The sequence below is a fragment of the Topomyia yanbarensis genome, chromosome 1 (genome assembly GCF_030247195.1).
Source record: "Topomyia yanbarensis strain Yona2022 chromosome 1, ASM3024719v1, whole genome shotgun sequence".
In the NCBI taxonomy this organism is placed as follows: domain Eukaryota; kingdom Metazoa; phylum Arthropoda; class Insecta; order Diptera; family Culicidae; genus Topomyia; species Topomyia yanbarensis.
Genome location: NC_080670.1, coordinates 154534772 through 154547847, shown reverse-complemented (window position 1 = coordinate 154547847; position 13076 = coordinate 154534772). Strand labels below are relative to the sequence as shown.

Below are 13076 nucleotides of genomic sequence, written 5' to 3'. Positions count from 1 at the left end.
CTAATAGATACACATCATCCACATCCCCAGACGTGACCAGCGGAGGTACAGGTCTCGGTTTTTTCTTAAGGACGTTCGACAGAAACCAGAATAAGGGGGGATTTACTGAAGTTTTATCTGAAAATCTCTGGTACGAAGGTCAAAAGATTTTACGGTGACGGATAAGTTTTTAGTAATGTTGCCAATTTGGAGAGAGTTCAGCTCGCCTGGCTTTGCAGCACGCGTACCACCCTGTCTCGGGCAAAGATGATCGCTCATTGGATGCCTTGGCTGTGGTGGAAAGTGGTCGGATGACAACACGATGAACTGTGATGTTTATGATGAAGATATTCAATTTCCATCATTGCGTGATAAATAAATAAATAAATAAATAAATAAATAAATAAATAAATAAATAAATAAATAAATAAATAAATAAATAAATAAATAAATAAATAAATAAATAAATAAATAAATAAATAAATAAATAAATAAATAAATAAATAAATAAATAAATAAATAAATAAATAAATAAATAAGGAATGGACCCGCGATCCGGAAATTATAGTCGGACTCTGCGGGGCAAGGATGTTGTATTGCCCGGCTTCAAAATCGTCAGCAAGAACCAAGTCAGACCCCAGAACTGTTGCCCGACATCTCGTGCTGTGCGTTGAGGTTCCCTGCGAAGATGCATTTAGCCTGCCGCCGGGTAAGCTAGGCTCGTTCGCTTTTTAATACGGCCGAGGCACCATCCAGGATCCTCGTTTGTCTCGGACATTAGGCTGCCATGATGATGATAGGGTTAAGCGAAGTGCTCCGACCTCTACTTCGATGGCTTCGAAACAGTTAATATTTGGTAACAGGCGGCATTGGATGTTACACCTCCCTGTAATAGCCACTGCCCCACCTCCAGCACTGAATCGGTAGAGTCTCATAAGCCGAAAGTCTGATATATGAATGTTCACATTCACTTCAGATGACTTTCAGTGATGACGGTGATGTCTATCTCCTTCGTGTTGAGGAGATCGAGCAGCTTACAATTCGCGATGTTAACGGCTTCACGACCCATATTTGTTGATATGAGAGATAACAGCATCAAACTGTTCAGTCAGAACCTGCAAACCTGATGATGACCTCGGACACCAAAGTCGTCCGTCTTGGGCGGAGACAAGTCGACATTACCGGTTATAGCACCCGCATACGATAATCCTGGAGCGGCTACTTCAGTGAGGCGAGACTGAGCTGTGAAACGTGTCTGTCCGTTAGACACTCGTTGATTGTTGACGGGAAGGGGATCCATCTTCGGGATTACTAGGCGGGGCTGTAAGGCGGGATACTGTACGGCAGTGAAGGGTTGAGTTGTGCGAACATTTCGACGACGACCAGGATAGTTGTCACCTTCTGACGAATACCGATGCATTTCGCACATTTTTTTGCAGCTGAGGATTGTGGCATGATGATTATCATCGGTTTGGTCGCGGTCACATCGCGGTTTCATGTGACAATTTTCAGTTCCATAGCCAAACCCAAGACAATTCGTGCACTGTGATACATCGCGAAGTTGCGGTCGACATGCCTCCCCCCCGTAGCGATGTTGCGAACATGTCTCGAATGGCTCTTAGAGCATTTATGGAGGAGGTTCCCTTGACAAAATGTATCGAGAACAGCTGGGCTCGAAAGATATTGCTGTCATTTACGTCAGCTCGAGAGTCATCGTGTAGATTGCCATCGGCTTTAAGCTTAGCTTTTCGAGCTCAGCCTTGATTGACGTCGAATGGCGGCATTCCACGCCAAATTACTTTCAGCGACTTTGCCAACGCACGGCATATCGTGTGTGTAAAATGCTACATCGCTTGTCTTGAGGGATATTCCATTTTTTGTATATTTTTCTAAACTGGAACACACTATTTTCATTCCTATTCGGCAGAGTTTGATATACGGCCGACAACCTTGCTTTTCAAACTCGGTCTGTAGATTGACGATGTCTTTAACGGCTGTGTAGAGCGGAGGTATACGCTTTTTGCGTGTGACGACCGGGCACAATTTCCCCCTGTCGGATTAAGGCGAGTTTACTGCCGGGGACTATCCAAGTAGATCGCGATAAAGCTGGGAACTAAATGGCTAACGGAAACCAGAGCTAAATGGCTCACGGTATCAGTAGTAAAATGGATCACTGAGACGAAAGTTGAATAGCTCATGAACGGGAGCAAAACGGCTCACAAAAACCAGAACTAAATGCCTTGCGGATACTTACCACTGGGTAATATCCGAGTGGAGTTCGGGGAGAAATGGCTCAAGTACGTAGAGGATCTATATAACGTAATAGATGGAGAGAAAGACGGAAAGCAAGATGAATGTCGGGAACTAAATGGATGAAAGGTCGAGCCATTTCATGAATCAAGCGAGGCGTCGAGTTAACTTCAGAAAACTTCATGGCTTCGTGAATACCACAATCAACGGCCTCCTCGTGTGCAGCTGTTACGCTCCTACAGGGTGAATAGTGGGATAGTTCAGCCTAATGTTAGAACGGTTAACCGAGTAGTTGATCGGCAGAAAGCCGGTAGTCATTGGTGGTGACTTTAATACCTGGGATGTGAAGTGGGCAATAGAGTAACCAACACAAGTGGATGTATCCCGCAGGAAGCTCCAGTTAAGTTAGACGTAGCAATGTGCTATGATGGTTCCGATAGCACATTTCGGAGAGACGGGAGGGAGTCAACCATCGACATCACATTCTGGAGTCTTTCAGTGACGGCGAACATGTATTGAAAAGTATGCAGGAAGTATACCCATAGCGACCAACAGGCGATTCGCTACCACATCGGTCAATGAACCCTGCTGCAGTAGAAGACGACCGGCGAGCGAAAGTGGAAGACCTTTTCGTTGAGGCACTTCTGCGAGACAGCGAGACCGAGAACATTAATGCGGCTGATCTAACTGCAAGGATTGTGATGGCTCGTGACACCACAATGCCGCGACAACTGGAGCCCCGCAGTAAACGGCGTCCTGCCCCGGTCTGGATGGAATACCGAAGGTGGCGCTGAAAGATGTAATCCTAGTATATCTAGACATGTTCAGGATGGAGCAGCAGAAATGATAATGGAAACTTCTCCCAAATGTGGAAGGTATGGAAGCTGGTGATACTGCTAAAGCCAGGGAAGTCACCTGGGCAATCCCGTCTCGTATATGCCTATTTGTCTGCTGGATACATTCAGAAAACTCGGAAAACTAATCAACAACCGGTTGAGCTACAACAACCATGTCGACTACTGCTGCGGAAAGTCGGTGAAGGCAACGAATGTGATAGCGAAGATCATACCAAAGGTCGGCGTTTAGAGAAACAGCACGAGAAGTCTGCCAGCTAGTGTTTCAAATCGGTGTTGGGAGAATTTCTTCCGTCGGCGTAAGCAAGTTTTACCGTCAGGGATCGTTGGCAGAGTATATCGCGACGGGACACCATCAGTTTCGGGTCATCGGGGTACCAGCGAATCGAACGCCTTGCTCCACCGGAATAACCGGACTGACCTCGAAACCTGGCTGGTTGGCTCGGTTTCGAGAGAACTTCTGTTGTTGGAGAATTCTCCGTCGGAGTAAGCTAAGTCTATCGTCGGGGACTAGATCGAGTAGTTTGCGAACAAATTGAGAGCTCACCGAGGAAGTGGTACTAAATGGTGCAAGAAAGGAGCCAAGGGGCCCAAAGGAGTTGCAGTGCTAATTTGCACCGGGGAGATAGCCAAAGTGCTCAAGAACTTGCGGTGCTGAATGGCACTAGGGAGCCGAGTCATAGTGTTGAATGACACAAGGGAACAGAAGGGCTCAGTAAATTAGACAATCTGAAGTTTTCCGCCTAGATTTTCCTCGTATGTGAAGAGCATCAATGCTCAACCCACAGTTAGCTTTGATACTCCCATACAGAAATTGCCACGTTGGTCGAAAACTGTGTCGAGTGCTTTAACCTTACTGAAGGAACAAATTAGATTAGAGTATGCGCTATGCACATAGAAAAAATCCCTCCTTCGGGGAGGCCGTAATGCCGTAAGGTAGTGCCGGGGAGGAATCAGGTTACGTGTCAAAGTAGTGGATTTAGCGTGTCGAAGGCTGCTCCAGTCTGCTCCCGGAGTTGTTGATTTTTGTACATTTTACTCAGGGTGTTTTAGAACATTTTTTCTGCCCTCTCTATTACATACATACATACATATATTGCATTCATATACACAAAATATACATATCACGTCTACCCCACCCCAAATTTTCTTACTATGCCACTGCAACCAGGTGCTTTCGTGTTGTTGTAGAAGGATAATCTACCGCTATTTCTATGGAACCTTGGCCGGGTAGTAAAGACATTTGAGGGCGACTCTGCATTGGTGCGTGCTGTATTGGCGAAACCGCTAGAGGACTTTACAAGCGAGCAATGACCGAGGTCCGTCTGTTGTCAAAGCAGCCAACTCATGTACTGCCGTTATAAGCTTAATTGTCCCATGTTCTATGGGATTTTCTATATACATGGGACAATTATGCTTAGAACGGCAGTGTAGTTCAAACAGGGCATTTGTCGTTGAGGTTAACTCAGATGGAGAATCGTACTCATCGCGTATACATATATGTCTATACATATTGCAACTGTGTTGGTGTCCTAGACGTTAAATAAGTAAATATCGTAGGGAAGCTGCTTGGGACCGTTGATATTTTTGCTTTACTTCAATGAAGTTTTTTTCAGTGCTGAAAACTTCTCGCTGGGCCTGCACAGATGATCTCAGCATGAAACTTCCGCTGATGGTGGTGTAGCAAGAACTACGTGTGTGTAAATCCGAAAAAGTCGCTGATTGAATTCCGACAAAAGACTTTCTGGTAGAGCTCTTCCTCCCAGACTCCCAGATTTTTTTTATTGTCGAAGCTCTGCTTACCAGACCCCAGAACTATTTAACTGCCGAAAATCTGTGAAGAAAGCACAGTCGATTGAGAGGTAACTGGGGAAGACATTCCCCTTTCGGCTGTCCTGGGTTTTGACTCGCCTAATATGGTCACCCTACATATAGTTATAAACAAATAAAACACAGCACGAGTTTTCACTTCCCTCTTTATTTGTTAATGATCTTCTGCTGCATCTGCTTACTTGTTTTGTACAGATAAATTGAGACATATCATCGCTTACTAAGTTCATCATTACAAATATGCATTTCTGAATTTCGATTCGTTTACTGTTGTTTACTGCTACGTCCAACGCTGCTAATCTGTCATTTTCGCTATAGGCGTGTTTGTGTGTGTGTTAGGGATCGAAACAACCGTCTGCCTATTTCGCAGCTGTTCTATCGCTTTGCTCAACTTGTTGTCCTATTCAGCAAACGAAATCTTACCGAATGGCAATGGAAAGAATTCAATCATTTTATTTTCGTTAAAGAATTCGACTGGTTGTTTTATTCAAGCATGGATCAACTTTTCAACGAAATTACAACTGACAAAATTCAACGCTTTTAGTTTTTATTGACTTGGGTGTAGTTTTGCACTGACTGGATATTTCTTTTGGTAAATTCATTGTTTTCGTTCTACTCTCATCGTATAAATATATGGTTTAAAAATTAGTAGAAAAACCTATTTTTATTCGAAAGGATGATTTTTTACTCTTCGTTCTTCTGTTGCTTGGCTGCCAATACCGCCTTCTACATGGATTTACAGTTCTTTGGGATCGATTTAAATGACTAGACAATGAGTAATTTTGCTGTTTACCCGCTTATCAAAAAGAGTAGCGATCTGTGGTTTCTGTATGGGTTTGAATTTTGATTATTTGTTTTCGATTTCCATCACGCGAGTAAAAATGATGTACTCGTTTTGTCTCTCCGGACAGAAAGGGAGGTCGTATCTTTCTAATTCTGAAAGCAGAAAAACTCAACAAAACCGCATGATTGCAAATATAACTCGCATCTATCTCACATTCACTAACTTTGGGATAGGATTTCATTGGTTTGATGTTTTCCACACGATCGACAATGGAAAACCATTCCGAAATAACGAGTCAAAGATGTGGGTTACTGTACCTATATGTATACACCTTTCAATTTTACCGTGTTGATTTTGTTCAGTATTTCCGATACTAGACTTCACAATGCACGCCGAAAACGGATGCGCGTATATCGACCTCCCATCCACCGTACTCATTTCGTTCGCTCTTCATGGATTCGACTTCGATTCGGTCGTTCATATGTTGTAGTGTGAGAGAGAGTGGATTTTAAAAACTCGGCAGTGTTGCAAACGGGTTCGTTTGTTCGGTTGTCCAGCTACGGTCGTGTGTGGGTGTGTGTTTCTTGTGATTTGCTATTTGATTTGTGTTTCGTATTAAGTAGGCGATTACTACTAGCTGTTGAGCACATATATGTATGTACCAACAAGAGAGCTCGCAAGAGCGGACTGGTGCGGTGCTAGTTCAGTCTGCAGCACTACGAGAAAAATTCTCTACTGTATGGTTCAGTTCCGCTAAAAGAGCTAGACATCAAAGTGTTTTAGTATGTTTCGGGCTAGGTTTTCAGTTTTCTGGAGGACTACGAATTTGTCTAGCCAAACTCGAGTTATTTCCTTCTTCTACTTTTGAGCTGATGGAATGATTCGTTCGTAATAATTCGACAGATTAGTTTGGCCATATTCTCTGGAAAGTTCTCTCTAAATGTTTCCTTTAGTAGAAATTCTACCGGTTTTCAATGGATTAAATACTTTTTTCATTTTTTCTGCTTCGGTAAACCAACGAGCAAAAGTGTATCCAAATTATTCTGGTCCTTGAAACGTATGTGTATGCTAGGTTGTAATATGCGGTAAAACTGGCAGCACTTATATTCCACTAAATTCAATGACAACTAGTCTGCTTACAAACAGAAATGGTTCGGATGAAACAAAGTTTACAGTCTACTTATTGATTATTTTGTACAATCGAAAATGTTATACGAAAATCACTCCTACCAGAACTATTTGATTTGATTTTAACATTGCAACTGGTTCACTCAATCGATTTTCACTGGTTTGTTGTTAATTGATACCATAAATTGTTATAATAAATTTCAACAATTTAGAAAAATGTGATACTTGTTTTACCATTTTTTACTTTTACTTATTTTTTCTTTGCATATTGTAAATATGGTGGGAAAATTGTTCTTATTTTACGATTAAAAAACTGTCTCTTTCGCCTTCTATTAATGACTTTTTTCTGTTCTGTTCTAATTCTGTTAATCGTTGCTTTCTTTTTTTTTCTCTAAATCTTGTTTCACGATTCATCCTCATAGTGGGGGAAATGATGTAATGACTCTCGTTTTGCTTGCCTCTGCTGAATATATTTATTGTTTAGTAATGAGATTTTCTGTTACGTTTGTTTCTTCTTCATGTAATGACTTAAATATGTGACAAGTTACTATTCTAACAACTACACATAGATTTGAACCAGATCCATCCATAGCCTCGCATCGCTGCCCAAGGGGAAGCTCGGAGAACCCCAATGTCTAATGTTTCTTGTTTTATTTCGTCCATCTGCTGGCTCCGGTTGTCCTATTTACCTTTTAGTTTTAGTGAGTGAAAATGTGCCTCTATGCGCTCTAAGTTCTGAGTAAAATTTTCAAATTTTATAACTACCAATATACGATTCTTTCTTAGGGATGTTTACTTGTTTTTAGTTGGTATGTTTACAATACACTATTACAACTTGGTGAAGGTATGCTCTATAGTAATTCATTATGTTTTAAGTAGTCAAGGGATTTCGTCACGTAAACAATTCAGCAAAAGACATACGTAGTTATCATTCGGTACAATAAATAAATAATTTAAGTACATTTACTCTCACTTTAAATATTTCACTACTATTTAAGATATTTCGAGAAGTAGAAAATAAATCAAACAAAAATAGAAACGCACAGGATAATAAAAATACACATAATACGCAAGCCTGCTATGATGATCGCAGTTTGTTGGAACCCAGAACAGGTTCTGGAAACAGAAAATCTGCACTCATTTAAAACATCAGCGTTGATAGTTTTGGCATCTGTTTTGCGTGCATTTTGATTAATGGGGTTTTTCATTGAAAAACCCCGGGGCGGTGGATTGCACTGGTGTTGCATTTTCTAGCAGAAGAGCAGGCCACTAGACGTGTTTCATTCCCACTTCTGCTAGAAAGTGCAAAACCAGTGCAATCCACCGCCCCAGTGTTTTTCAATGAAAAACGACATAAGTGACTAAAATCTCTACGATTTCGCTAATGCTGCTCCCGGATCCAAAAAGAGTTCTCAAAAAGTGTTCAATCATTATTGATGTTTTTTTTCTTCCACATTTGGATTTCTGTTTGGTTTGCTGCGTTCGCACCGGTGTCTGTGTGTGGGAAAGATGCGTTACCGTAGTTACCGGTGTGGTTATGTGCGTATTTCCGTCCTACGCTTACAGCTCAAGGACTACTGCGGTCATCGCTGCTTACTCCAATCGTGCCTTGTAGGTAGTCTTCCAGATTTCGGCTAGCGTGACAGCGCTATGGAACCGGTGGAAGATACAGAGCGGCAGGGTCACACGCTGGATTAAAGACCAGGCGATGAATCCATAGAAATCGAGTTGGACCTAAAAGCAAAACATCATATGATTGTTACCTCAAATGCAATTCCGAATCAACTCGAAATCCTTACCGGATTGGCGAACACCTTTTGCGCTTCGAATGTGTAGATGGCAAACATGGATATGTTGCAAATCAGCAGGAATGTAACGATCTGACGACCCGGCTTGATACGGTCATGTTCCGGCAAGTGAACGCGACGGCGGGAAACATCGGCAATGAACAGTAACTGGATGACAACCTGCACGACGGCCACGATTCCAGTCACCATAACCAGCAGATTCGGTTCACTCTCGAGGGCATTCAATGATCCGGCGATGACGCTAAATGTTGCATAGATGAACAATCCAAAAGCGGAGATGCGGAGCAGGATATCGTTGAGGTTGCTCTGTTCCTCGCAGCGGAACTTCAGGTTTTGGACACTGTAAAAAGTAACTAAATCGATTAGTAAGATTGTTCGAAGACCAAATCCCCAAATTTACCGAATAAATCCAATGATGATAGCGAAGACAGCCAGGACCATCAAAATGCAGTGGGAAGCGTCGGCCAAGTAGATCGCCAGCAATGACAGTTGCGGATGTCTTACCAGTACAAAGAACAGAATCAGACAAATCAATGATCCAACCAGCAGTAACAATCCGAAAAATAGTCCCTTAGATGCTCCAACGCAATCGACACGGCCGGTACGAGCTTGCTGTGCCATCACAACGGCACGACGTGACAGCATAACCTCCAAACGGTGTTCCAAGTCCTCTTCGTTAGTGAACCTATCAAAATACAAATCAACACGAAATTATAAACAATTCCAAATTCCGGACACGGCAAACGAGAACTTACTTCGGGTATCGTCCAATGTGCTTCCACATCACGTATATCACTGCAGCACCAATCAACGAATACTCGATGATGAACGGATACAGATATGGAGCCGAATCCTGCACGATCGTACCCATAATATTTACTCGGCCACAGCTGACTGCAGTACCGTTAGTAGCTACCGTTGATAATGCCATGAATGCCTGCGGGAACAGTGATTCCAACGATTCGTACGATTGTTCGAGACTGTTGTTGCGCTGCAGATAATCGACATGATCGATGAACTGGTCGAGAAAAGCTCCGCTGCCGGAAGTGGTGGTGCTTGCGGTTGTAGAAGCGATGAGTGATTCGAAATCGTCATGCGGTGTGGATTCTGTTGAAGTGGCCGTACTTTCGGTTACTACGACGTCGCGGATCCTGTCAAACAGATTAGCAGCGGTGGTCGAAATCACATTTCCTACGGTGGACGTTGAGGTTGTGGTACTTCTTGGTGTAGTGGTGGTGGCACGACTTGTCGTTTGGAATGCAGCGGTGGTTACCTCTGTTAGAGTTCTGGCAGTGTTTTGAATCATTCTGGATAAAACCCCACCCTCTTGAACGGGGTTATCTTGTGCGTTCAGGTTGACACTGATCGGTTCCCATTCGGCGTCTTCGCGGGGTCCCAACTCAGTACCGAGGACCATTCCAGCGTTGCGCAGTGTGTGTTGACGAATGTTCTCCAGGATGACGTTGTCTTCCGGTTCCGGTCCTCGCCGCTGGTGATAGGCGGTAATTTCCTTGAGAGATTCCAGAACAAGAGTTCGAATCCAGACGCACACGTTGGTTGCCACGATGTGCATTAGACCGAAGCGGGCGAGCACTTTGAACCGGTGGATGTTGAGCTGGAAGTACATCGAAAATATTTAAACAATTGAAATCTTTTTAAAAGCCTCACGCGATAATGCGGATTTCTGAAAAGTTCGCATACATGTAAAAATAACACCGAGGAGGTTTAGTAATCGACTGCGACTATTTATATTTATACTATTTTTTTATAATTTTCGTTCGTTCGATAGTTCGTAAATTTTTAGTTCGTATATTAATTAACTACAGATCCGTGGCATCCTAGGGGGAAGGGGGGCTGTGCCCCACCACGCGTTTTCCACTGCACCACGTATGTTTCTCATATATGAAATAGATATAAGAAAAACAGGAACGAAATCAAAGATAAATCAAATAAAAAGCAATAAAGAGATCTATTTGTATATTTTATACTGCGTTAATGCGCTAGTATTGGCCTGAAATTTCACCGCCGTAAAGTATCACAACACAACGCGGCACGGCGCTTGTATGTGTTGGTACTTTACGATTATTCCACCGTATCTACTAGATTGTGGTCCAGTGGAACGACGACGTCGAGCCTTGTCATTTATGTATTTATTTATTTATTTATAGTTAATATCAACAGACACAGTGTGGTCCTAATGATAATTTATCAATCTCGAACTCGGATGACACTCTGTTGAAAGTCCGCTGCAAACCAATGATGACACCGTTAACTCCATAGTTAGTCCGACGAAGAGGTAATAGGAGGAATATATTATTGCGAAGAGAACGAAGACGAACGTTCATATTTATCGCACTAAGAAGTTCGGGACAGTCCATTCGATCGTGCAAAATATCCGAAATCGTCATAGCACGGGATAGGTCCCGCCGCACTTGCAATGTGTCTAGACCAATAAGCAAACCACGACTTTCGTAACTTGGCAGCTGGTGAGGGTTGTGCCAAGGCAATCGACGAAGGGCAAGCCTAACAAATCTGCGCTGTACTGTCTCAAGTCGATGGACACCGTTGAGATAATGAGGATTCCACACAACTGAACAATATTCCAGTGTTGAACGAACGAGTGAGCAGTAAAGAGATTTCAAGCAATAGATATCTGAAAAGTGCTTAGATATTCTTATAATGAATTTCAAGCAGCGTGATGCCTTTGCGACAATATAGATGATATGCTGCTTAAACGTCAGTTGTTCATCGAGAAAAATTCCAAGAAATTTGACACAATTCGCTCTGTCAATCGTGGATTCTGCTAGACAGTATTCGAAACGAATTGGCGTTTTTTCCTGGAGAACGTAATGACCGTGCATTTCTTGGGATTTAGGGTCATTCGGTTGATTTCGCACCATTCCGCAAAGGTTACCAGTTGGTTTTGAAGGAAAGTTGCATCATCAGTATTCTGGATTCTGTGGTATAACTTGAGGTCGTCAGCGAAAGACAACCGTGGTCCTTCTAAACAAAAGTTGACGTCGTTGAAAAACAGAAGAAAAACCAATGGACCGAAATGGCTGTCTTGCGGAATGCCAGATGAAGCGAAGAACTCTTCGGATACACAATCACCTATCTTGACTGCTAGACAACGATCACTGAGATACGATTGCATCCAACGGAAAATATTAGTACCAAAACCAAGTCTATCCAATTTTGCCACTGCAACAGCGTGATTTATCTTGTCAAAAGCAGCTGAAAGGTCCGTGTAAATAACGTCAGTTTGAAGGCCGTCCGACATGGCATCTGTAACATATGTTGTGAACGACAGAAGATTCGTAGATGTTGAACGTTTCGGCATAAATCCATGCTGAGTCTCGGAGATATACTGTTTGCAGTGGCTGAAGATGGGTTCCAGCACAGTCATTTCAAACAGCTTCGGAACTGCGATTAGCGTTGTAATACCTTGGTTTTTGTCGATTTCCTTTTTATCGCCTTTTTGTGATCTGGAAACATGAAGGAGGATTTCCAGAGTTCGGGAAATACTCCGGTTGTTAGCGACAGTTGAACCAGATGACAAAGAGGTTCAATTAGACCGGCAGAGCATTTTTTAAGAATAATAGTTGATATACCATCTGGGCCTGTCGAGGTTAAGGTCTTCATTTTGCCAATCGCAAGTTGTACCATATTTTTGTCGATATTGATAGAGCTCAAAGATTGGTATGATTGAGGTACATTGAGTGCCGCGCATGAAACCTGGGACGGTGCCAGTTTCGCGTTTGAGAAAACACTCGCGAACTTTTCAGAGAATAGTTGGCAAATTTCCTGTGAACTAGAGCTCGTACGCCCTCCATAGCTCATCGTTACAGGCAACCCGGATTCCTTTCTTTGCTTGTTTACATGCTTCCAGAATGTTTTTGGTTCGGACTTCAACTTACGTTGCACGTTTCGCAAGTAATCGGCATGGCAACGCTTCGATGTCTTTTTATAGATTTGGTTAACATGTACATAGTGTTGTCGTAGCACGTAGCCCCCAAACTTGGAGTACTTCTTCAGAGCAGCTCTTTTAGTTGTTTTTAATCGTCTCAACTCGGCGGTTTGCCGGGGTGCTTAGATTGAAGGGAGCTTCTTTTGGGTATATAGCGATCGATAGCAAAGCTCATAACATTGGAGAAGGTCTGGACTGCAACGTTGACATCATCATTGTCGAGAATTTCGTTCCAGTGGATATTCGACAGGATGTCAATAATGCTATTATAGTCGGTTCTTCTAAAGTTATAGCTGACGGTGTCAGAAACATTGCAGTCATGCTTCACACGAAACAATGGTGTCTAACAATCTTTACCAAGGGAAACGGTGCTGCGGTAATTTTTGGCGCGTAGTCATAGCAGAGCAGAGATCGAGGATTCTGTTGTTCTCATTCACCACATTATTTGTTTGGCGCAAAAAATTTAGACTGTAGCA

The 13076-nt window shown here is 42.7% G+C and overlaps 1 protein-coding gene across 9 annotated transcripts in view; it reads right to left on the bottom strand.

The window, feature by feature from the left end:
* Positions 1–8162: 8162 nt before the first annotated feature.
* LOC131678026 (proton channel OtopLc) overlaps positions 8163–13076 on the bottom strand; it is a 164037-nt gene continuing 159123 nt past the window's right edge. For 6 of the 9 annotated variants that reach the window (XM_058958170.1, XM_058958175.1, XM_058958168.1 and 3 more), the window contains 4 exons: positions 9389–10248; positions 9034–9318; positions 8625–8973; positions 8163–8559 (listed from right to left, as the gene is read on the bottom strand). In XM_058958170.1, coding sequence (XP_058814153.1) covers positions 8419–8559; positions 8625–8973; positions 9034–9318; positions 9389–10248 — 1635 coding nt within the window. In that variant the 3' untranslated portion in view covers positions 8163–8418. The remainder of the gene's footprint in view (positions 8560–8624; positions 8974–9033; positions 9319–9388; positions 10249–13076) is intronic. The other 3 variants (XM_058958195.1, XM_058958210.1, XM_058958202.1) reach the window with 1 other exon arrangement.